We start from the raw sequence: 26711 nt of genomic DNA on the forward strand, positions 1-26711 counted from the left end.
ATCCAGAACTCTCAAATAACTGGCATTTTAACCATAAGTAAATTTTAGTCATGTTTACCATGAGCACAGTACAGTGAAAGTAAATACAAATAAATACAGTATAAATTTACAGCATTCAATACTACTTCTATTGGTAAACAAAGTAATCTGCATGCGTTTTTGTTTGTTTCTTCATATCTAATCTTGTTTTTCTTTAGTGCTCTGCATTGCTAGGTATGCCTCTTTATTACACAGAATATTTGATCATCTGGTAACCTGTACAGTGCTACCAGCTTCATTTAATACTTTTAAGTTAGCTAGTTATGACCTGTTTTTCAGAAGAACTCATAGCCCTCATTAAATTCAACTGGATTTATGGATATTTAGAGCTGCTGAAAATCAGGCTATAGCATCTAACTAGAACTAATCTCTGTTATGCTTTAGTCTTGATTATGACTTAGAGGTTGTGTGGCAGGAAGGTGTCTTTATACAAATTACACCAACTGATTGCAAAAATCATTAGAGCTGTGAATAATGGATTTTTCTGTTCTCTGGCAAATAAAAAGAGTTTGACATCAGACCAATGCATTTATTTATTTAATATATGTATTTGTGTCAAATCAAAAAGCCGTAATTTTGGTTTCAGGTTGAATGAAACATTTTGTTCAATTTTTGAGTATTTTAAATGTTTTCTGCTTTCTGTTTTAATAGTAAAACCAAAACATCTTTAGCATTTAATAACCAATGTCCTGTGGTCATCTTATTGACTTGGATAAATGAAGAGGAAACATATTGATAAGCTAAGATGTTAAAAAATTAAAAACCAGGCAACAAAATACAGGGTCAGAAGCCTAATTTAGTTAACTGTTGATCTTGGGACAAGTCTCAATTATTTTTATGAAAATCTATAGCAAGTATTTAAGTCTGCACTTAATTCTGCAGGCATTTACACCAGAGTAAAGTTGTTATCTTTTTAGGGCTATTCCTGATTTACATAAACGTAAGAAAGCATGGAACTGGGTCCTATCTTTGAGTTGCAATGTGTCTTCAAAGATGGACTACTTACATTTGTGACTACCACTGCTCCTTTGACCAAATCAGATGACCATATTCCAGCCTTTTTGTGTTTAAATGTCTCCTGTTTGTGATCCTACCATTCTTTGCAGATGGGCTGTATGGGACTAGTATTTCAGCCAGGTGGGGAGAAAAGTTCTTACAGAACAAGCCTAGAAGACTCAAAATGAGTAGAAAACCTTCAGAGGAAATAAACTATGGAAGGAAATTCATATTTTCATTATTTCTCTATCCAGTGGTAATGACAACCACCGTGGCCCTGGGGCAAGGGGTGTGTGTGTGTGAGAGGCCAGTTCCATGCTCCAGGAAGGGGCGGAGTCTTGGGCAGTCAGCCTTCAGCCCAATATCTTGATTGTTCCAGAAGTATTTTAAATGGCCAAATTAATTTTAATCATTGCAAGCATATTATTTATTTAATAGAATATAAGATAGTTGTTCTTTTAATACTTCTACTCTATTCTGTAACTGTCCGTACCTATTCTTATGTAGGTACTTTGGTACGGACAGTTACAGTGAGGTAGCCGTGTTAGTTTGCATCATCACAAAACAAGCAGTCCTGTAGCAGTTTAAAGACTAACAAAATAATTTATTACGTGATGAGCTTTCATGGGGCAGACCCACTTCTTCAGATCTAGAAATAGCCAGACAGTACTGAAAGTTTACAATTATATCATCTAATAGTTCATATCTAAATGTGGAATGGAGGGCTCATGGTATTTAAAATAAAAATTAAGTTAGAAGAGGAAACTCACTAAATTCTAATCAGTTTCTTGAAGTCTGACATTATTAAAAAAGGAAAACTTATCTTTCCTGCTGCCCTTCTGAAATTCAGTTTGAAATAAGGAGTGTTCTTCCATTTCTGCAATGTTTCTAATTTGTGTTTCTCTCATGTTTTGCAAAAGTCCATAATTATGTTTAGGAAGTCCAATGTCATGTTTAAATAATAACAAATACGAAAATTACACCAACAGGTTCCAACATAACAAAAAAATACAGGGTGCACATCCCTGGTTCAGCACCCTTGGGACCTGAGTAGTCCAGAACCAGGGATTTGCTGAACCAAAGGAGGCTAATGCTCCCCTGCTGGTCACTGAGCCCATCTCTGGGTTCCCCACTAGGCCATGAGACTGCTCCTAGCTGCCACTCCTAGCCAGTGCACTGGCCCCCAGCCACAGCTCCTGCTCCCTGGCCCTTGCTGTCCTGGCCCTGGCTGCAGCTGTCTTGCTCTGGCCGGGCTTCCTGATGCAGGAATCCCAGCTGTGAGGGATCTCTGTTTCAGCACCTTCTGTGGTCATGCCAGACCACCACTGGCTCAGAGATTCCAGAGTATTTCAGAGGTTCAACCTGTAATTGCAAGTTTTCTTTAAAGGAAATTGCAATAGGAATCACTGTGGGTTATAATGTATCCTACTTCTTGATAATGTTCATTAGGGCTTATTTGTTCATTCATACAGCACTGTAGTATAGAGGCTTTTTCTGGGAGATGGGGAACTGTCTGATATGGAGCATGGCAATACAAACAATAAATGAGACAGTTAGGAATATTTCCATGTTTTCTCCAAGAATTTTTGTTAGTTCATTTTAATAAGTGAGTGGCATTGGCAATTCTGTATCCCATCTTAAAGTATACAAACAGAAGATGAAACCCGGAATCCCTAGTGAGGAGGGCTTTAAACTAGGTTTGATGGGGACAGGTGACCAAAGTCCACAGGTAAGTAAAAAACCAGGAGACCTGGGAGTTGTGCTGGAAATGGGAGGGAACATGGGATATAATAACAAAGAAAAAAGAGGGACTACAACTGGAAGGCAAAAGCAAATCAATATCTTAGATGCCTATATACAAGTGCAAGAAGTATGGGCAATAAGCTGGAAGAACTTGAAGTCCTAATAAATAAACACAACTATGACATAATTGGTATCACGGAGACCTGGTGAGATAATACACATGATTGGAATATAGGTATAGAAGGGTACAGCTTGCTCAGGAAGGATAGGCAGGGTAAACAGGGAGGAGGTGTTGTCTTATATATCAAAAATGTGCACACCTGGACTGAGGTGGAGATGGATGCAGGACATAGACATGTTGAGAGTCTCTGGGTTAAGTTGAAAGTGGTAAAAAAACAAGGCTGATGTGCTAGGGGTCTACTACAGACCACCTACTCAGGTAGAAGAGGTGGATGAGGCTTTTACTAAGCAACTAACAAAATCATCCAAAGAACAGGATTTGGTGGAGATGGGAGATTTCACGTATCCACTAACACAGTGAGGCACAATCCAGAAAGTTCTTGGACTGCATTGATGACAATTTTTTTATTTCAGAAGGTGAAAGAAGCGACTGGGGGGAAGCTGTTCCAGATTTGATTTTAATGAATAAGGAGGAACTGATTGAGAACTTAAAAGTGGAAGGCAGCTTGAGAGAAAGTGACCAAGAAATCATAGAGTTCATGATTCTAAGAAATGGTGAAAGGGAGAACAGCAAAACTGAGAGAATGGATTTCAGGAAGGCAGGTTTTGATAAACTCAGAGAACTGGTAGGTAAGGTCCCATGGGAAATGAGACTAAGAGGAAAACAAACTGAAGAGAGTTGCCAGTTTTTCAAAGGGACATTATTAAGGGCCCAAAAGCAAGCTATACCACTGTGTAGGAAAGACAGAAGGTATGGCAAAAGACTGCCTTGGCTTAGCCAGGAGATCTTGTATGATCTCAAAATCAAAAATTAGTCATATACAAGTGGAAACTAGGACAAATTACAAAGGATGAATATAAGCAAACAATTCAGGTATGCTGGGGCAAGATTAGAAAGGTAAAGGCACAAAACAAGATCCAACTAGCCAGAGACATAAAAGCTAACAAGAAGACATTCTGTAAATATGTTAGAAGCAATAGGAAGATCAAGGACAGGGTATGTCCACTGCTCAGTGAGGAGAGAGAAACAATATCAGGAAACTTGGAAATGGCAGAGGGGCTTAATGACTTCTTCTTTTTAGTCTTCACCAAGAAGCCTGATGCAAAAATTCCAAACATGGTGAATGCTAGTGGGAAAGGGGTAGATTTAGAGGACAAAATATAAAAAGAACAAGTTAAAAATTACTTAGAAAAATTAGATATCTGCATGTCACCAATGCCTGATCAGGCTACTATAAGGTGGGTGCATACCTGGCTGGATAACTGTTCTCAGAGAGTACTTTGTAATGGTTTGCAGTCATGTTGGAAGGACATAACAAGTGGGGTTCCACAGGGATCTGTTTTGGGATCAGTTCTATTCACTATCTTCATCAACAATTTAGATATCGGCATAGAGAGTACACTTACTACATTTTCGGATGATACCAAGCTGGGAGGGGTTGTAACTGCTTCGGAGGATAGGATCAGAACTCAAAATGATCTGGACAAAATGGAGAAATGATCTGAGGTAAACAGGATGAAGTTTAATAAGGACAAATGCAAAGTGCTCCACTTAGGAAGGCCCAATCAGCTTCATACATACAGAATGGGAAGCAACTGTTTAGGAAGGAGCACTGCGGAAAGGGATTTAGGGGTCTGTTACAGGCAAGCATAATTTAGGTTCAACACTGGGTTCTCTGAGTACAAAACACACTGCAGTTTATTCCCTGACAGGTTTTAACAAAGCCTCTCAATTAAAAAGCATGACAGGAAAGCAGCTCTTACGTCCCTTCAGCAGCAGGGGACCCCCATCGGCTGCAGACAAGTGGGAATTCTCAAGTCTTCCGAGGCACTGTTTCCGTGGTCCATCGGTGAAGTCCAAATTGCCATACTTTCTCTGCTGCCTTATATACAGTTTTTTCCTGCCTTGCTATGCAGTTCTGTTAGGTCACTTGTTACCATTTAAGGTATTCCTTATTTGTTAGTTATTGATCTATCTGTAATTGTTATGTTCCTCTTTTTGCTTACATCTGTTTGTTACATCTGGTTGCACTAGATCACAACGTTTGGTCCCTTCCCTCTATGCTTATCTACCTATGTTCTGCTACAGTAGTGCCACCGCTTATCTGGAGTGCTGTTTTTTCCTAAGGCATGTCCTCGGCTTATCAGATATGGGGAGTGTGTTACCAAAACAACCCTAAACTGTTGCATACAAAGTTCTTCTGCAATTAACCCCTACAATTTGCCTTGTAATTTTAGGTAAGAAGTTCTTACGAGGCAATGCTATCGATAAAAAGGCAAAGATGGCCTTTGGTATGAAACTGAAAGAAGAAGTGGCAGTGGGAGAGTTCCAGGCTTTCATACACCATAGTTTCTCCTCAAGAGCAGTAATTTGAAGTAATGAGTAGTCCTTGTTGGATGACCTTGTGCATCTGCTGCATTACCCATTCCATCAGTAACTCACTTTCCATCACGTGCACTTTCCATCACTTGCACTTTGAGGCCGAATAAATACACCATTAGAAAGTCCTAAAAATGAACACCACACTTTCTGCATATATTCCTGGCTATTTAGCTTGTGACTAGGCTGGTGGCAGAAGTCCATCCTAAACCTTCTGTTCATGCCAAAGTGCAATTTGTTGATTGAAAGATGCTGGGTGATGGAGTTGGAATAGGATGGCAGGGCTTGTGTGCATGCATAGTAGCACAGAGAGAACGATTTGAGATTGGCAAATGTGCTCTGAGCCAACTTTCTGCTAAGAGGCCACCTGGACTGTGATATGAAATACACACACCCCGCTTCCTCGTAGGCACTCTATAATCCCTCAACAATATATCATGAATAAAAACCTGTTCCTGTGTTGAAACAAAAAGGGATGGCTGTTTTGTCAGAATACTGATATCAAAACAAGGATTTTTCTTTTGGGGATGATTTTGTTTTCAAAAGCTCTGGTGGAATCTTTTCTTATGGATTTTTAGGTACATTGTCATTCAAAACCTGTTCAGCACTCTTTTATTTTCTCTAAATAAAAAATTAAACAAACAAAGAATGACCCCTATCCTTCAGTGGAATCTACATGGATGTACCCTAATGTCCAAGCCGAGCCCCACTAGAGTCAATATGATTTTTCATAATGCTCTGTGGTGGCACAAAGATATGCCTGTGCAAATTCCATTGCAGAATCTGGGCAAAAGGCAGGCTACAGGTGAAAAACTGCAATTTTGAGCAGTATGAATGTACAGTAAATCATATAGAAGAGGCATTGATTTTAAAGCATGAAAATGAATCGGGAGCTGAACTGAAAAACAATTTTTGCAATTGATCCAGCACATGCTGAAGACAATGGGCATTTCATACCATTGACTGCAGTGCAAGCCAAATTATTCCCATCATGTTCAAGATCTACTGGACTTTGTAGTGAGGCAGTAGGCTATTCTTCTGGCACTCTGTTAGACCATATCGTATAACAAGTGCTTTTATACATTGCTGTTAAGTATAGAGACCTGTCCTCCATAACTTTTCTATGTTTCCATGTTTTTTAAATATAGCAAGGGACAAGGTAGGTGAGGAAATATCTTTCATTGGCCCAGCTTCTGTCGGGAGAGACAAACTTTCATTCCCCACAAAGAGCTCTTTTTCAGGTCATTGTGGCTCTAAAGCATGTCTCTCTCACCAGCGGAAGTTGGCCCAATAAAAGGTATTACATCACCCACATCACCCCTAATATCCTGGGACTAACACCACTACAACTACAAGGTGTACAAATGTAGTAAGAGTTAGCTGTCACGAAAAAGTTTTTGTAGAACTAGTAAAAGCCCATTGCTGTTCCCTTCTTCTCCAGGTTTAGAGTTAAATTCCCCCTACCAGTGAAGAACATATGGAGGTATACCTATCTCATAGAACAGGAAGGGGCCTTCAGAGGTCATTGAGTCCAGTCCCCTGCACTCACAGCAGGACCTATCACCATCCCTCACAGATTTTTTTTTTAAACTCTTTGCCCCAGATAACCAAATGTCTCCCTCAAGGACTATACTTACAACACCAGGGTTAGCAGGCCAATGCTCAAACCACTGAGCTATCCCTCATCCCATGCTGTTGACTAATATTTAGCTTGTGATCCATTATGACCCTGTAGGGGTCAATTGCAGAAGAACTTTATACGCAACAGGTTAGGGATGTTTGGGCAACAAACTCCCTCATATCTGATGAGTCTAGGACATGCCTTAGAAAAAAACAGCACTCCAGATACCTGGTGGTGCTACTGTAGCAGAACATAGGTAGATAAGGATAAAGTGAAGGGAACAAACATGTTATGATCTAGTGCCACCAGATGAAACAAGCACATGTAAGCAAAATAGGGAACAGAACAATTACAGATAGATCAATAACTAACAAATAAGGAAATACTTTAAATGGTAATGAGTGACTTACCAGAACTGTATAGCAAGGCAGGACAAAACTGTATGAGGCAGCAGAGAAAGTATGGCTATTTGGGCTTCACCGATGGGTCACAGCACCAGTGCTTTGAAAGACTAGAGAACTCCCACTCACCTGCAACTGACCAGGGTCCCAAGCTGCTGAAGGGATGTAAGAGCCGCTTTCCTGTCATGCTTTTTAGTTAAGGGGTTTTGTTAAAACCTGTCAGGGAATAAACTGCTTGTGTTTGACGGACACCTGTGTAGCACGTTTTGTACTCAGAGAACCCAATGTCAAACCTAAATTACTCTTGCCTGTAACACAAATACCCTAACACTGCTTGTTATCATTTTGAGCTGAAGACTGGCTGCCAAAGAACTGTAAAATATGGACACCGACCAGCATTTCCCACTCTTTGATATATAGCAGGGAAGACTAAGTTTATAGTTCAGTTTTAACCCAAGTCAGTGCTGTATGTTCATTTACTTGGACATGTATATTCTTAACTCTTCACTTAGTGATAGACTGACACAGACTACGTCTACACTAGAATGCTATGTCCAAGTAACTTGATTAGATGTAGAGACGTCGAAATAAGCTACTTTGACATGTAGCCTCTACACATCCTCTGGGGTTGGTGCTGTCGCTGTTTAATGTTGATGTTGGGATGGGTAACATTGAAATGGGCCTCCCCAGAGAGCATCTAAACACAAAAGCAGCTCTTTTTGAAATAAGGGCCAAGAAGCCCTGCGGACGGGATCACAGGGTGGACTAACCCTTCCGGGGCAACAGCAAGCCGCTCCTTCAAAGTGCCCCTCTCAAACACACCCCACCTGCACAGCACGAGGTCTGCAGAGCACTATCTACACTCTTGCAGACTGAGTCCCAGAAGCCATGGACCCCCAGCAGCAGCAGCAACAGCAGCAGCAGCCAGAGGCCCTCAACCCTGTTGCCGAGGCAGCATCCCCGCTGCTCGGCGTACCACAGGAGGCTGCCCAGTACCTCCTGCAACAGGAGGCCTCCCCAGGGCATGAGGGGGATGTGTCACACTCATGGGCCCCTTCCGCTGGGTGCTCCGCCACCTCTGGAGCTACCCACCAGCTCGGAGTGGTGGGAGCACCTGGTCATGGGGGAGTGGAACGACAACATGTGGCTGAGGAATTTCTGCATGCGCTAGGAGACTTTCATGGAGCTCTGCCAGTGGCTCACCCCTGCACTGACCATGTAGAAAAGGGTAGCCATCACTGTCTGGAAGCTGGCCACTCCAGACAGCTACTGGTCAGTGGGCCACCAGTTTGGTGGGGGCAAGACCACAGTTGGGGCCGTGCTGATGGAGGTGAGGTGAGAAGGCCTGGACATGCACCCACTGGGAGGTATGGGGCCACGGAAGAGGTGCCTGGGGGGCTGCCCAGGGAGGGGAGCTGCCCGGGGAGGGGCAGTGACCGGGGGGTTTGCCAGACGCACCCAGCACAGGTGCCTATGTCCCCTCCCTGCAGGTGGTCCAGGTGCTGAACGCTCTGCTCCTGCACCGATGGGTGAGGATCGGGGACCTGGATGCGGCCATTGTGGGGTTGGCAGCCATGAGGTTCCCCAACTGCTTCAGGAACATGGATGGGACCTACATCCCCATCCATGCCCCGGACCACAGCAGGGATGATATATAAACAGGAAGGACTACCATTTGGTGGTCCTGCAGGCCATGGTGGATAGCCAGGGACACTTTCAGGACATCTATGTGGGCTGGCCAAGCTGCTGCCACTATGTTTGCGTCTTTCGCAATTCGGGCCTCTGAGAGAAGATGGAGGTGGGGACCTACATCACCCAGAAGGAGATCCCCCGGTGCTCCCCTGCCTCATGGCCAATGTGTCCTACCCCCTCCAGCCTTTGCTTATGCACCCTTACACCGGCCACCTCAAAGCCAGCCAGAAGAGGTTCAATGGCCAACTGCACCATACCCAACAGGTGGTAGAGAAGGCATTCAACCACCTCAAAGGCTGCTGGCACTGCCTCCTAGCCCCAGCTTGTGGTCGCATCCTAAGGCCGACATGACCTATCCCTAGCCAGCCACTGCCCCCAGCTGCCAGGCCCATGACAAGGGATTATGGGTCAGGGAGGCCCTGCAGGGCTTCTTTGATTGGGGGCAAAGTGAGCCCTGCCTAGTCATCCCTAGTAGGCCAGCCGCACACTGCCCCCACCACCCGTACACTGCCCCCCTCCAAAGAGCACACACCACACAGGGTTTGTGAAAACTAAAATGGGTTATATATGTTTTTTAACAATGAAAACTTTTGTTATAAATATATCTGTAAGTCCAACTCTTTGAAACTGTTTACGGTGGGAGGAACACTATACTAAAGAGGGGGAAATAACTATTTACAGGTGAAGTGGGAGGAGGGAACTATATACAGGGGAGGGGGGGCCTGGGTGGCCCAGTCCTTGGCCCCTCTCTCTGGCACATCTGATGTGGAGAGGCACAACTTCCACTGGCTCTGGGTTGCCAGCCCCACCCTTGTCTGGGATCCCTGTGGTGGCTGGGTGGGCTCCAGGAGGATGGGCAAATATGGCTGGGCTCAGCCCGGTGCCCCATGGTCCTCCTTTTCAGGCTTTGGAGCAGGTGGGCTGGCGGGAGCGATGGCACTTGGTATGTTGCAGGGGGAGGGCAGCCAGTCCGCGAACCGGTCCAGGGTTGCCGCAATCTGCCAAAAGGTCTCCATAAGGGATCCCCAGGCCTCCTGGTGCCAGGCCAAGGCATGCTCCTTGAATCTGAGGTGGCGCTCTGCCACCCTGACCTGGCGAGGTAGACCTGGGGCGGGGGGTTGGTGGGGAATCGTGGCTGGCTCTGGTGGTGGTGGCTTGGTCCCAGTGGTGTTTCCCCATCCTGGCTGGCTGCCACAGTGAGAGGGTCCCGGCGGGCTCTCCAGAACCACAGAGTCCGTGGTGCTGTTGTGGCCCTCAGATGGTGCGGCTGCAGATAGGGGGAAGAGAGAGGACAGCCATTAGCATTGGGCCCATCCCGCGGTCTTCAGCCCACTCCCCCCACAGGGGCACTGGGTTTCCATCCCCTGTCCTCTGGCCTTGGGCGCAGTGTCCCTGTGGCTGGCCCTCCTACAGTGTTCAGCCCCCCCCCGCCCATCCCCCCAGAGGACGGGCTGCGACACTGTCAATGGAGCTGGGTGCTGATGGGCTATGGTGGCCATGCTGGGGCTGTACTGTGGCTGGGCTCTGGCAGCCCAGGGTCTGCTGGGAACGTGGGGAGCTCCTGGGGGTGGTGGCCCTGCCCCATGACTGGGGGTGTGTGCCCTGTGGTGTACATACCTGATGGTCCACTCCCACAGTAGGGGGACACTTAGCTGGTGGGTGCCTGGCTGGAGCTCCGGGAGGGAAGGCCAGTCAGGAGCTTCCCTTCCTTGCTGCACCCCTCCTCTGTGGTCCCACAGGGCTGGCTCCTCTGGTGGCGCCTGGGGTGTGGGACTGGCCTCTGTGCTGGGCTCAGGCTCAGAGACCTGCTGGGGCTCCTCAGCTGAGGCGTCAAGGGTGGCTGGGTGCATGGAGGGCAAGCAGCAGTAGTGGCCCCAGACTGGCCGGCCAAGTCCCGGGCCCAGGCGTAACCCTGCCGCAGCTCTTTCACTTTACTTCGGACATAGGGGAGTGTGGGCAGGGTGACCCAGGGCAGCCAGGCCCTCGGCCAGCCGGCCGAACACATCCGCGTTCAACCACTTGCTCCCCATTATGTGGAGCACTTCCTCCTCCTCCTCTTCCTCCCAGTGCTCCAGCAGGTCTTGGAGCTCTGTGTCGGTCCAGGAAGGGCCCCACCTCTTCTTGCCCGACCCCCGGCTGGACACCTGGGAGCCCTGGGTCCCCTAGGAGGGGGGGAGCCCTGGGAGCGCTCAGGGGGTTGTCTGGATGTTATCGTGAGGGTGATGGCTGGGGTGGCTCTCTGAGTGCATGCAGGGCAACTGCATGTTGCTGCTGGTGTCTGCACTGCTCCCAGCTTCCTGCCACAGGATGTCCAGGTCCATGGAGCTTTAAGGGCTGCTGCATGCAGTGATCATAGTGATCAACCTCCCAGCTGATTGCCACCATGGGGGATGCTATTTCGACGTAGCACGACGTGGATTTTCTACACACACCCTACTGTGGTGTTGAATGGATGGCATCCCAATTTATTCTGTCAGAGGGGTAATTGCTCTGTATTTTCAAGTGGCTGCTGCCTACTTCCCTGGCTCGGGGAGCTGGGACCTGGACCTAGATGTGGCTGCCCCACCTTCACCTTCCTCTAGCTGCTGTCCCAACCAAAGCAGGACAAATGGTCACCCTACCTGGGAGTCAGGAGGTGGCTGCCCTGTGGGGTTGTCACCCTGTCAGCGAAGCTCCCAGCTTCCACCAGCTGGGGAGCCATCGTACTGCTGCTCTGGCTCCCAGCTCCCCTAGCTGAGGGAAGCTGGGGGGCAGCCATGCTGCTGTGTGGGTCCAGCTCTGGATCGCCCAGCTGGGAAAAGCTGGGGGGCAGCCACGCTGCAGCAGGGGAGCTGGGGGAAGCTGGGGAGCAGACCTGGTTCTCTGTCCATTGCTTCTGTACAGGTTGAACAGGTTTAAGACTTTGTTATTTAAATATATACCCAGCACAAGAATAGATGTCCTAAGTTTATGGCTATCTCAAGGCACTATCTGTTCAGTTAGGTCAATTGGGCAGGTTCCTATACAAATGAACTTTGGTAATATGTAAAACTCAGCATTTTTATGGAATTTGTGAACTTTACATTTGAGCTCTTTACCACATTATAGAAAAGATTCCTTCCTCAATGAAAACAAGACATTCAAATCAGACCTAAAACAATGCAAGAAGATAGTCATTTCGTTTCAATTCTTGGTCAATACTTTTTCAAATCAGGTACTATAACTATAAGTAACACACTTGTTGGAGGCCTCAACACAAAAGCTGTGGACTGAGTGGGCACAAGATGAATTATACCATTTTTCCCTTGAAGTAGTCCCTGAATGTCAGAGTCAAGACACATTCATCAGGCAAGCACAGAAAAGCTCAGATTATGTTGTCTGTGATGTTCTCTAGATTAATCATGGCTGCAGCCTTAAACACCGGCAACTGGCAACTTTTCAAAAGCATTATGTTCACTAAAACAAATTTTACGAAGATGAACATACTCACATGCACACGTTATCTAATAAGGTGGGAAATGGAAGTATTATTTCCACTATTATTGATCATATTACCTTTGAATTAATAGTTTTTGCTGACATTTCTGAATTATAAAGACATCAATAACTCAAGGAAAATAATATCTTAAGTCAGTCGGTTAAATAATGTTAAAGCATTATTGTGATGTTTGAGGGGTTCACAGATTTTACATCAAATTATTCTTTCATTAATATAACCATTTCTTCTATTTGAAATTTAATCTGCAAATTCATAAACTGGTTGAAATTTTGTTTGCTTACAAAGGCACTCAGAGCAAAGAATAATTCTAATGGTGCCACAGACACATAGGAAACTCACAACTTTTACATGGATAATCACTGAATAAGCATTTATACGGCACCCACTGCCATAACATACAGGGAAAGCTTGACGTGGCTTACCTTGCAATCAATACTGCCCATTTAGGAAGCAAAAATACCCAGTTTAAATCGAGGTGTGTTCACAGGAAATAGACACATATTGTCAAAAGACTTAATGACAGGGTGCTCAAACAAGCAGTTCACAAAACAAAACAAAAACCTATACTTCAGACTTAGGTTACTTTCTTTTCATTGACAGTTAAATAACTTTTTTGCAAAGGGCCATCTCAATGATGTCACAAAAGTGTAAGTGAGAGTTATTGGAGACAACTATATGCCCCGTGAGTGAATGAAGTGGTGACAATTAAAATGTATGGACTATTACGGCTAGAACAAAAAAGATTTGGATAATGCACTGGGATGCTGAAAACAAACCTTTGTAATTCTACAGCCATATATGTGACAGTCGGTGCTCTTATGTATACTCTGTTTAGAAGACTATGATAAATTTTGTTCAAAGGATGCCTTGTAAAATGTGTGTCTGTGACAACATTGTATGTAGCGTTTTGAGTCTACCACGTGACTTTACTGAGACATGCTCCAAGCTCAGAAAAACAGACATGTACCAGTTTTCCAGAGGAAAAAAAGGTAGCCAGGTGTCAACATAACTAAATGGACTGTCACCTGTTGAAGTGGCCATTTTTTGGCAGGAAAAAGGGTCTGAGTGAGAAATCTACACCTTGTCTATGGAACAGCTGGAAGTTCCTGTGAAAACACACTCTCTGGCTCCTGAACCTGAGCTGAAGTTTATTTTTCAATGAAGAAAACAACTACAAAAAAGTGAGAATAGAGGGCTCACAGCATCAAGGATACTTGAGAAACAAAGGCTGTACCTACCCTACAAATTAAAATTGAGTTTAGGAGTTATCTTGATATTAAAACGTCACTGTCTTCACTGTAAATACCAATAGCTCGATTTACTGAGACCTAATACTGGTAACAAAATGTTGATATTATGGGATGGGTATAGCATCAATTTTGAATTTCAAATTTCAAATGAAGGCTAGCATGGAAGCACCATGTTTTTAATTCACATTTATTAGGCTCCAGAAGTGTCCTGTATATATCCCACAAAGTTACGTGGTGACCCTCCATGTATGACTACTTCCTCCTCTGCTGCTCTCCATCCAGGTGTGCAGGAAGAATGTCACAGGAAGCGTGTGAATTTTTAATTGAATTAGAATTTGAATCCAGCAGTGCCCAGGCCTGCAAATATGAAGGGCTCCCATCATGAAAAAAGAATCCTTTGCCCATCGCATTGCACTGCATCGGTAACCATCACACCACATCAGTAGCAATTGCACTGATAGTCATCTCCTGCAATCATAAGTACTCAGGGTAGTGATCTGCCTAGTACTTCTCAGGCTCAAAAGAGAGCCCCAGCATGGACCCATCAGGAGATTCTGGATCTTCTAGCAATTTGGGGAGACCCATTGGTGGTGAAGAGACTGCAGGTGGCCAAGAGAAACACGTCAACCTATGAGCAGATGTCACATGAGATGACCGCCAGAGGTAACTGGCAGGACTCAAAACAATGCTGGGTGAAGGTGACAGAACTCCGGCAGGCCAATCAAAAAATCCAGGAAGCCAACCGATGGTTGGGGTACCTCACAGACCTGCTGCTATTATGAACAGCTGCACATGCATATGGGGAGAGACCCCACTGTGGAGCCTGGCATGAGTTACAACACTTGTGGAGGCCCTGGTCTGGAGTCTGGGTGAGCTGAGAGGAGCTGGGTGCCCTGGAGGAAGAGGCCAATGAAGAGGAGGAATGGGGCAATGAGCAGGCGACCGAGAAAGCTCTTCCCAAAAGTCTGGAGCTCTTCACCATGCCACGCCAGTCACCTCCACACTGGTCCCCTCTATGCCAGTCCCTGAGCTCCTTGGATCAAGTGGTTAGGGTGAGCAGTTATTTTGCATGCTAGAAGCAGGTCGTGAGTGGGTATAGATGTAAGTTTGGGTATGGGTACAGGTGTGCTATGGATCTGTACCCCTCAGAAGAGCACGTTAATGTCTCTTGGGATGGAGCGCTTCTCCTTTTTGGCCAAGTGTGGCCACAGATCTCCTCAAAGGCCTCATCCAGGCACTCTAGTATTTTTTTCTTGACGTCCTTGGGCAGGCCTGACTTGTTGTAGCTTCCACGCTAGCACACCTTGCCATACCCGGCAACCAGATAGCGATCTGGTGTCATGGCGTCACACAGCATTTTAGCAAATTTTCCAGGCTTGTGGTCACACAGCATTAGCAAGTCTTCTTTGCCCACATCTGTTAGTTTTAGTAGGGTGATGTCTTCCTTAGCAACCTACAGAAGCATGGGAATTTGCATCGGATTTTTACCATGCTTCCTGCCCTTCTACATTTCCCTGGAGCAGCTGGCAAGCGCTACGTTCTCCACTCTCCAATGTGGGTTGCATGTTCTGGGGGACCTCTTCTCTCCCATGTCCCTTTCTTCCCAGCATTTCTTTTGACTTTACAGGTATCCCCAGCCCTTCTTCAGGACATGTGAAGGCTTCCCCTGCTTTGCAGCCCTCTTCCTTCCCCTGAACGGGCAGAATCCCCTGGGAAACAAAGACGAAGGGGAAATGAGTTCAGGAGAACTGGCAATATTTTAAAGATGTCTTGCTGAAGGCACAGGAACAAACAATCCTGCTACGTAGTAAGAAACACAAATATGGTAGGCAACCAGCATGGCTTAACAGCTTAAGTCAGCTTAAACTCAAAAAGGATGCATATAAGAAGTGGAAACTTGGACAGATGGCTAAGGAGGAGTATAAATATACAGCTGCAAAATGCCTGGCAGTAATCAGGACAGCAAAGGCACAATTGGAACTGCAGCTGGCAAGGGATGTGAAGAGTAACAAGAAGGGTTTCTACAGGCATGTTAACAACAAGAGTGTTACCAGGGAAGGTGTGGGGCCATTGCTGGATGAGACTAGTAACCTAGTCACAGATGATGTAAGAAAAGAGGAAGTACTCAATGAGTTTTTTGCCTCAGTCTTCACAAGCAAGGACAGCTCTCACACTAAGGTGCCAGACAACGCAGGCTGGGAAGGTGGAGGGCAGCCATCAGTGAGGAAGGAACGAGTTAAGAGCTACTTAGAAAAACTAGATGTACACAAATCCACGGGTCTGGAGTAAATGCACTCAAGGGTACTGAAGGAATTGGCAGATGCCATTGCCGAGCCTTTGGCCATTATCTTTGAAGACTTTTGGAGATCAGGAGAGATTCTAGATGATTAGAAAATAGCAAATGTAGTTCCCATCTTTAAAAAAGGAAAGAAGGACAATCCAGGGAACTACAGACCGGTCAGTCTTACCTCAGTACCTGGGAAAATAATGGAAGGAATTGTCAAGGAATCCATTTTGGAGCACTTGGAAGAGGGGAAAGTGACCAAAAGTAGTCAACTTGGATTCACCTAGAGCAAGTCCTGCCTGACAAATGTGATTAGCTTCTATTATGAGGTAACTGGCTCTGTGGACATGGGGAAGTCAGTGGATGGGATATACCTTGACTTCAGTAAAGCTGTCGATCATCTCCCACAACATTCTTGCCCATAAGTTAAGGAAGTATGGATTGGATACATGGACTATAAGATGTATAGAAAGCTGGCTTGACAGTCGGGCGCCAAGGGCTCAATATCTGGATGGCGGTCGGTTTCAAGGGGAGTGCCCCAAGGCTCGGTTCTGGGGCCAGTCTTTTTCAACATCTTTATTAATGACCTGGATGAGGGACCGGATTGCACCCTCAGCAACTTTGTGGACAACAAAAAACTAGGGGTAGAAGTAGATAACCTACGGATTATGGTGGATGAAAGGCTGGATATGAGTAAGCAGTGTGACCTTGTAGCTAAGCAGGATAATGGAATACTGGCGTGCATTAGGAGAAGCATTTCAAGCAGATACAGAGAAGTTGTTGTTCCCTTCTACTTGGCACTGGTGAGGCACATTTGGACTATTGTGTCCAGTTTTGGGCCCCTCAGTATAGAAAGGATGTGGATGTGCTGGAGCAGGTTCAGCGGAGGGAAACGAAAATGGTTAAGGGGCTGGAGCCCATGACCTATGAGGAGAGGCTGAAGGATCTGGGTTTATTTAGTTTGCAGAAGAGAAGACTGAGGGGTGATTTAATAGCAGCTTTCAGCTTCCTGAAGGGGAGATCTAAAAGGGATGGAGAGAAACTTTTCTCAGTGCTGCTGACAGACAGCAGAACAAGTGATAATGGTCTGAAGTTACAGAAGGAGAGGGGTAGGTTGGATGTTAGGAAAAACTACTTCACCAGGAGGGTGTTGAAGCACTGTAATGCATTGCCTAGGGAGGTGGTGGAATCTCCATCCCTGGAGTTTTTTAAGTCCCTGCTTGACATAGTCATGCCTGGAATGACTTAGTTGGGGTTGATCCTGCTTGGGGCAGAGGGCTGGACTCGATGACCTCTTGAGGTCCCTTCCAGCTCTGTGGTTCTGTGATACTATGAATAGGGAATGATTGCTTATAGCTTACTATATCCACAAATAAACGTGCTGGATAAGTGATGGTGAGTGATGTACTGTGAAATACACACTTAGAATCACATCCTTAATAAGCCTTTCGCAGCCTTCCAGACAGAAACTTACCCTGATAGTCGACATCGAGACCCTTTCATTCCATTTGAAAGCACATTGCATGACCTGTATCTTTATTTTGACCTTCACTTTCCAGCTGCCACGCCCAGCATAGGAGACAGGTTGAGGAAGAGATCTCATCCTGCAGCACATGCAGCGGAATAAAGCAGAACATACTCAGCTGACAAAGGACACTGCTCACTGGCATCATAATACAGCTCAGTGGCGTCATAGTCAAGCTGAGTTTCCGCACAGAATGCTTGATTTCCAGCTACAGCAAGCTTCAAAGCAGATTGAGGCCACAGCAAAGCAGAGTCAGGCTGCAGCAAAGCTCCTAAGGTAGTTACGGAGCAAACGTTGGTCCTGTGCTCCTAGCTGCGTCTGAAGAGGACTACCAACACAGAACTGCAGGAGCCAATACCTGCTGCCTGGAGTCCCCGAAGAGGCGTTGCCCAGCTCCCATCATTGCAGTCCCCCAAAGGAGAGGGAGGGCAAGGATAGCCTGCCGCTCTAGTCCCAAGGGCTACTGCAAAAGGCTATTCGAGCACCTTTGAGAAGGCTTCTTTTCCCAGCCACTTAAACCTCTCCTCCCCCCAAAATAGAATCACTCCTTTGAGCTCGGTGTGATTTTGTGGCATGCAGGAGTGGTAAGGAACACAAATCATTGTGGGGAACGAGGTGGGTTGAGGGAGGGCTGAAGGCACAGCTGTGTGCTGCTATGTCCAGGTCTGCAGCAGACACGTGGCTAACGGCACTGGGCAGTTTGGGGGAGGGATGAAGGCACACCTGCCCACCACATGCCTTCTACTTACTGCAATTTAACCTCCTTTCACCCAGTAAAAGCATTCATTCATTAAGACACGGTATGATTTATTGGCATTATGTCACAGAAATACATCGGTAGCAAGCGTGTTACAGACCATTCACGACCCTATGTTTAAAGTGTCCCTTATTGCTGCTGCCTCAGTGTGGTTATTGGTGGATGGTTGTGTAGGCAGCTGCGAGTAAGCCCTGCCTATGGCCTCGGCTTCGGAATTCCAGATGGACAGGAAAGTCTCCTGCCTGGATTCAGAAACGTTATGCAAATTAGCACACGCTGTAATCACAGTGGAGACATTAGTTTCAGAAAGCTTCAGACGAGTCAATAAGCATCTGAACTTCACTTTTAAATGGCCAAAGGTGCATGCCACCACCATTTTGCACCTGCTGAGCCTGTGACTGAAGTTTTCCTTGCTGCAGTCCAGGGCTCCAGTGTAGGGCTTCATAAGGCACGGGAGCAGAGGGTAAGCAGAGTCACCCAATATTACTATACGGTTGCCAAGTCACCAATTGGCATTTTCTGGTCTGGGGAAAAAAAGTCCCATCCAGCAGCTTTCTGTACAGCCCAGAATTTCAGAAGTTGCATGCATTGTGAAACCTCCCTGACCATCCATTGCTGATGTTGGTGAAATGACCTTTGTGACCTACTAACCCCGCAAAACCACAGAGAGGTACCCCTTTCTCTTTACGTACTCAGAGGTCATGTGATCGGGGGCCAGGACGGGGATGTGCATACCATCTAGTGCCCTACTGCAGTTAGGAAACCCCTGGGCAGCAAAGCCATTCACTATGGCCTGTACATGTCCCAGGGTCAGAGTCTTCCTGAGGAGATGCCGACAGATTGCATGGGCCACCTGCATTAGCACAGACCCCACTGTAGATCTGCCCACCCTGAAATTATTTGCTATTGACTAGTAACCGTCGGGCGTTGCAAACTTCCACCAAGTGATTGCCACTCACTTCTAAACTGTTAAAGCCAGCCTCTTTCTTTTGTTGATGCACTTCAGGGCGAGGGCCAGCACATCACAAAGGCTGTGGCCATGCTAGCCCCTCCTTTCAGAAGGGCTATGGTAATGTGGCACTTTGGAATATACTAATGGGACACTGCCATGAATATGCAGCACCTCATTAGCAGATCGGTGGCTGTGCATGCTTCGAAACTGCTGGTTCCAAAACGCATGCTGCCCATGTAGCCGATGACCTTTTGAAATGGCCCCCTGATTTCAAAAGCTCCTTTTCCCATTTGGTTTTGGGAAGAAGGGACTTTCAAAATTCAGGGGAGCGGGGGGTAACTTTGAAAGGTCTCCCCAGCTACATCGGCAGTGTGCGTTTTGAAACCGGCAGTTTTGAAGCACACGTGGCTGCCATTATGCAAATGAGGTACTGCATATTCATGGCAGTGCCTCATTAGTATATTCCAAAGTGCCACATCACCACAGCCAAAGTTGCGTAAAAGTGGTCTTGCGCATGGCCAAAGTTCTGCACCCACTGCTGGTCCTCCCAGGATTCCAGAATGATGTGCTCCCACCAGTGTGTGCTGGTCTCACGAGTCCAAAAACTGCTGCTCCACTGCCAGCACTGCATCCAGGGCAGCCTGCAGCTGTGAGTTCTTACACCGCAGTTGCAAGATTTCCTCTTCCAAAGCATCATCACCAGCGTCATTATGAGACTGAACCATCACTGGGCTTTGCAACTGAAAGCAGAATTGCGTGAGACCCAGTGTGGTTGATGAAATGATGTGTGCTACGAGCTGAAGCCTTTGGGGACCCATTCTTTCGCTGGCAGAGAAAATGCCATCATTAGACCCTGGAGTGATCAGCGCTGAAAGATTCAGCCAGTAAGCCTGCTGGAACATGCTGAGAGAGAGAGAGAGAGAGAGAGAGAGAGAGAGAGCCTTTGCTTCGACTTCACTTTAGCTTGTTAAGTTAGCTGTTAGTTTGTGTTTTACATTTTATTTTCTTGTAACTTAATTCTGACTTTTATGCTTCATTGCTTGTAATCCCTTAAAATCTTTCTGTGGCTAATACACTTGTTTTATTGTTTTATTTAAACCAGAGGGTTGAGACTGAAGTGCTTGGGGAGCTCCACTAAAGATAACAAGGTTACGGCATATAATTTGCTATTACTGCAATGACAGACTTTATGTGAGCTTATCTGGGAGAGTACAAGACACACATTTCTGAGGGAAAGCCTGGGATTGGTTGGTAGGCTGGCTGGGCAGGCTTGCTGCTGTCAGGGACGGGGCAAAAGGGCCAACTGCTCCAGGGCTCAGTGATACAAAAGGGCCCATAGCCTTTTAACTTGGGGCTGAAGCACCATGCGGTGCTTTCTGGGCAGAACTAGAACCAGGGAGAATGCTGTGGTTTGGTTGGTGTTGGGGGCTGGCTGCCCATAGCATCACCCCTTCCAATGACACAGAACAGGTCCCCCCTGCTTTGTCCAGGGGCCTGGGAAGGCTGTTGGCCCTACTGAGGCTGGGTGAAGCACTCAGTACAGCTGGGGATAATTTACATGCTGACAGCTGTGCGTGAGGAAGTCAGGAGTGGTACTGCTCACAAGAAAGCAATGTAAGAAGCACCCCATATTGGAGAACAAAGGCATCCAACAGTCCAGATAGTACTCTGTGTATTGTCACAACATAAAAGTCAGGAATCAGAGAAGCCATATCTGAGCCAAGTATCAGAGAAGTAGCCGAATTTTAGTCTGTATCTTCAAAAACAACAAGAAGTCCTATGGCACCTTATAGACTAACAGATATTTTGGGGCATAAGCTTTCGTGGGCAAAGATCCGCTTTGTCAGATCCATGAGCCAAGTAACTGTCCCTCATTCCATCCACCCAATATTCCTCTTCAAATCCTTACTCTGTGTGCGTGCGTGCGCATTTTCACACACACACACAGAGGCTACGTCTACACGTGAACACTACATCGACATAGCCTATTTCGAAGACTAACGTCTACACATCCTCCAGGGCTGGCAACGTCGACGTTCAACGTTGACGTTGCGCAGCACCACATCGAAATAGGCGCTGCGAGGGAACGTCTACACGCCAAAGTAGCACACATCGAAATAAGGGTGCCAGGCACAGCTGCAGACAGGGTCACAGGGCGGACTAGCGCTTCCAGGACAACAGCTAGCCGCTCCCTCCCAGACACACGCAGCCTGCACAGCACGCGGTCTGCAGAGCCATAGGCATGCACACCTCGAGCGACGCAGGCATGGACCCCCAGCAGCAGCAGCAGCAGCAGCAGCAGCAGCCAGAGGTCCACACAGCCGCCCCTGCAGGAGCAGTGCTCGCCCTGCTCCATGCCATGCAGGAGGCAGCTGAGCACCTCCTTGCCACAGAGGAGGAGCTGCCCACAGGGGAGGAGGATGCAACCCCCAACCCTGCAGCACCCCGCTCCCCCCGCCTCATACGCCACCGGCTGTGGAGCTACCCCACGAGCACCGATTGGTGGGAGCGGCTGGTGCTCGGAGAGTGGGACGATGACCCACTCAGGAACTTTCGCATGAGCCGGCAGACATTTCTGGAGCTATGCCAGTGGCTCACCCCCACACTGAGGCACCAGGACACCGCCATGCGGCGTGCCCTCAGCGTCGAGAAACGGGTCAGCATTGCTGTCTGGAAGCTGGCCACTCCAGACAGCTACCGATCCGTGGGACAGCAGTTTGGCGTCGGCAAGGCCACCGTCGGGGCTGTCTTCATGGAGGTAAGAGGACCCACGGGGGAAGGGGGAGGCAGCCCTGGGAGGGGAGGAGGGGGAGGCAGCCCTGGCAGGGGAGGGGAGGGGAGGGGGGCCCTGGCAGGGGAGGGCCACACACACCCTGCACACCCCTCATTGGTGCTCTCCCATGTGCTTCCCTTGCAGGTCGTCCACGCCATCAACGCCCTGCTCCTCCACAGGCTCGTGAGGCTTTGGGACCCGGATGCCACCATTGTGGGCTTTGCCACGCTGGGCTTCCCCAATTGCTTCAGGGCTCTGGATGGGACTCACATCCCCATCCACGCCCCAGAGCACAGTGGAGGACACTACCTAAACAGGAAGGGCTACCACTCAGTGGTCCTCCAAGCCTTGGTGGACAGCCAGGGCCGTTTCCTGGACATTTATGTGGGCTGGCCTGGCAGCACCCACGACGCCCGGGTATTCCGGAACTCGGGCCTGTGCCGCCGGCTGGAGGTGGGGACCTATATCCCCTAGCGGGAGATCCCTGTGGGGGACACCACCATGCCGCTCTGCATCATCACAGATGCGGCATACCCCCTCTGGCCCTGGCTCATGCACCCGTACACGGGCCATCTCTCTGCCAGCCAGGAGCACTTCAACCAGCGCCTGAATCATGCGCGCCAGGTGGTGGAGCGCACATTTGGCCGCCTCAAAGGGCGCTGGAGGTGTCTCCTCACCCGCCTTGATGCGGGCCCCACCAACATCCCCCAGACTGTGGGCACGTGCAGCGCCCTCCACAACCTGGTGGAGAGCAAGGGGGAGGCCTTCTTTTAGGGCTGGGCTGTGGAGGCCGGCAGGGCCGATGTGCAGCCACCCGCTGCCCCCAGTCGCCAGGTGGACCCCGAAGGGACCCGGGTCCGGGAGGCCCTGCGGGCCCAGTTCAATGAGGCCGCGGGGTGAACGCTGGCAGGCCCCCCACTGCAGCCCCCCCCATCCTCCACAACACTCCCTGCCCCTACGCCCACACCACAGAGCACCCGAGAGCCCCCCCCCGCACTTTTCTTGTAAAAGTAAAAGCAGACAGTTGTTCGTCAACTCAAATATCTTTAGAACTCTTATTATTATTATCAACAAGACTAACTAACTATGTACAGGGAAAATCTAACTTATAATATATATATATTATAAAAATAGGGATAACATGAAAGGGGAAGACAAGGAAGGGGAGAACTATTTACATGGGGGGGGGAAGGATCACCATGGTATCAGGGGTCAAATATACAAACTATTTACAGCAAAGTAACTTAAAAACTTGGGGGGGGATATATACAAAGGGGGGGGGCACGTCCTGGGCCCCACGCCCCTAAAGTCCAGTGCTGGGAGTGGGCGGCTGGGATCCCCTCCTCGGCCTCAGCCCTGGCCGGGGCTGGCTGGGGGCCGGGCGGACCGGGAGATACGGCCGGCGAGTGTCAGCTGGCCCCAGGTCTCCCTCGGCGGAAGGGCCCTCGGTGGTGGGTGGCGGTGCGACGGCAGACGGCGCAGCTGCTGGAGCAGCGGGTGGAGCAGCAGGTGGAGCAGGCAGGGCGGGTGCTGCGGCGGCTGGCGCGGCATGGGGGGCCAGGGAGTCCGCGATACAGTTGAGGATCTGCATGTAGGCCCCCCATGCCTCCTGGCGCCAGGCCAGCGCCCACTCCTGCAGCTGGAGGCGGTGTTCCTCCACCCGCAGCCACTGCTTGGCGACCTCCAGCTGCCGACGGTGGAGGGCCAGCAGCTGGGAGTCCGTCGCCGTCGGCTGCTGGTGCTGGGTCCGCCGTCTTCCCTGCCGTGGGGCTGGTCGGTCCTCCGCCGAGGGGCTGGCCTGGAGTGATGGGCCCGGAGGGCTGTCTGGGAGCACTGACGCCTCGCCGGCGCTCTCCGGTCCATCCGATGGTGCAGCTGCGGAACACAGGAGGGGGGGAAGAAGAGTGGAGACAGCCGTTAGTGTGGGCCCTGAGCCGTGGCCCTTGTCCCCCCACCCCTCTGCTGCAGGTTCCCCATCCCCGTCCCCGGGAGATGCTGCTGTGATGGGGTTCAGGGGTCCCCCTGCACTGCACCCCGTCCACTGGCAGCAGTGACACTCACTCAGCAGGTACAACAGGAGGTTTATTAGGCAACAGATGCCCAGTTTCTCACAGAAGTGACAGTACAGCAGTCAGAGACAGTCCTTCCAACCCGTCCTGGGGAGAAGACCCCGAGGGGTGCCCCTCTGGGGTGTAGCTTTCCCCCTCCTCAGGCTGACTGCCTTCTAGCTCTCCCTTCCCCTAGCCTCTAACTGCTGCTCCTGATTCAAACCCAGCTCGGCTCCTCCCTCCTCTTTGCTCAGGGCAGAGGTGTAACCTGCCAGTTGTCGCCCCAGGATCATCCTTAGCCACTGGGAGCTATTCAGCTTGTTTCTCATATCTAGCATGAGTCTTGCATTTGTACTCCTCCCACTCCATCACATGCTGCTGCTGCTGCTGCTGCTGGGTGTCCCACCCACTCCCCCTGGGGGACCCTAGAGGTTCCGCTCCCCCCAGCCCCAGGGATGGGGCATGGAACTGTCGTGCTGGGGCGGGGCAGGGGCTGATGCACTCTTCTGAGGGACATGCCACTGCTGTCCTTGGGGTCATGGTCATCTGGGCATGTGGAGGGCCCTGGTCATATCTATTACCCCCGCCCCTCAACCCTGGGGGTGTGCACCGGGGGGGGTACATACCTGACGGTCCACTCCCACGGTCAGGGGACACCCGGGGGGCAGACGCCCGGCTGGAGCTCCTGGATGGGAGTATGATCGGGAGGCCGGCGTCACTCGAGGAGGACTCCCCCTCCTCCTCCGGTGCCCCGGGGGTGGGCTCCTAGGGGGGCCCCCGGGGTGCGGGGCTTGCCTCCGGGGCGGACTCCACCTCCGGGGCCTGCTGGGGCTCCTCGGCCGAGGTATCAAGAGTGGCCGGAGGGGAGGAGGTGTGCCGGGGGCCCAGGATGGCCCTGAGCTCCCTGTAAAAGGGGCAAGTGACGGGGGCAGCCCCCAGATTGGCCAGCCGCATCCCAGGCCCGGGCGTAACCCTGCCGCAGCTACTTCACTTTACTCCGGACATGATCCGGAGTGCGGGCAGGGTGACCTCGGGCGGCCAGGCCGTTGGCCAGCCAAGCGAACTCATCCGCCTTCCGCCTCTTGCTCCCCATTACCTGGAGCACCTCCTCCTCGCTCCAGAGCCCCAGCAGGTCCTGAAGCTCGGCCTCTGTCCAGGAGGGGCCCCGCTGCCGCTTCCCCGCCTGGCTGCTGGGCTGGGAGCCCTGGCTCCCCTTGCGGGGGGGTCCCCTGGGGGCCCTTGGGGGGCTGGCGTGCGGCCATCACAGCTGGGGGGGTGTCTGGGGCGGCTGAGGGACGTGCAGGCTGGCCGCTTGTCTGGGCTGCCGCCTGCACATTCTCTCAGCTTCCTGCACAGGAAGGGAGGGGGCAGGGAGCTTTAAGGGGCTGCTCCATGCAGCCACCATTGAGCTCAGGGGCTGGAGAGAGTGTCTCTCAACCCCTCAGCTGATGGCCCCCATGGAGGACCCCGCAATTTTGACGTTGCAGGACGCACAATGACTACACGGTCCCTACTTCGACGTTGAACGTCGAAGTAGGGTGCTATTCCCATCCCCTCATGGGGTTAGCGACTTCGACGTCTTGCCGCCTAATGTCGATGTTAACTTCGAAATAGCGCCCAACACGTGTAGCCGTGACGGGCGCTATTTCAAAGTTGGCGCCGCTACTTGGAAGTAGCGTGCACGTGTAGACACGGCTACACACACATACTTGCGCAGCCTCTGGTGACTCGACTTAACAAGAGTTCAATAGAACTGGCTCTATTTTGGCCCCACCTACAGTATGGCTAAACCCCTGTTTACCAAGCTGTTTTTAAAGATATTTTAAAATGTCCCTCTTACTGTATTATCTGCTTATTCTTTACAGATATTTCTCATGTGCAGGAATGCTCCCCAGTGATAACAGCTCCTCATCTGCTTCTTCTTCTTATCCTGCTTTCAGGACCAGGTTCCAACTAGGGTCAGGGTGACTCTGCACATTAGGAAACTGCATACCACAAGACAGCAGCGGGCTTTGCAACAAGTTCTGAAGGTGACAGTGCTTGGGTGAAGCCTGTTTAAGCAATCTGTGACACAAGAGAAATGTAGAATACATACTGTAGAAAACAGTCATGTAAAATGCATGCAGGCTGAATTAATTCGAGCGTTAAGAAATAAAAAAGCCAGCAACAGGGGAAGAGAAATTAAGAATGCTTAAGGCATAAAAGATCTTTTAAGTCTAAATCATGAAGAGTGACTGAACCTGAGGCAAAGAGACACATTCTGGCAGCTCCAGCTAGCAGCAGAGACAAGCTCATTTCAAAGTGGGCTCTTTCAGCATTTGGCACTGCCTGCACAGTGGTATTTTGAGGCATCCCTTACTCGTCCTGCCACAAGGTGCAAAGGGATGCCAAAACAGTGTGCCCATTACTCAGAAAAGTATTTTGAAATACCAGGCATGTTTCGCAAACGCAGAGTAGCTATTTCGGGAAAGTGAGGTATCCTGAAATAGCTCTGCAGTGTAAACATAGCCACAGTGGGCAGCTGGCAATGGGGCATTTCATGTTGCTAACCATGGACTGGGTAAGTCATCTCCCTGCCCCAAACCCCTCCCA

At 49.2% G+C, this 26711-nt stretch overlaps 1 protein-coding gene across 5 annotated transcripts in view; it reads right to left on the bottom strand.

The window, feature by feature from the left end:
* Nucleotides 1–26711, bottom strand: part of EPHA6 (EPH receptor A6) — a 1072121-nt gene that overhangs the window by 373922 nt on the left and 671488 nt on the right. Inside the window, exon 7 of one of the 5 annotated variants that reach the window (XM_074998398.1) lies at nt 20160–20201. The exons of the other annotated variants lie outside the window; for them this stretch is intronic. Within the exon in view, the coding sequence (XP_074854499.1) occupies nt 20176–20201 (26 nt within the window). The 3' untranslated portion in view covers nt 20160–20175. Of the gene's footprint in view, nt 1–20159; nt 20202–26711 lie in introns of those variants that run through there. 5 annotated transcript variants of the gene reach the window in all.

The sequence above is a fragment of the Carettochelys insculpta genome, chromosome 1 (genome assembly GCF_033958435.1).
Source record: "Carettochelys insculpta isolate YL-2023 chromosome 1, ASM3395843v1, whole genome shotgun sequence".
Classification (NCBI taxonomy): domain Eukaryota; kingdom Metazoa; phylum Chordata; order Testudines; family Carettochelyidae; genus Carettochelys; species Carettochelys insculpta.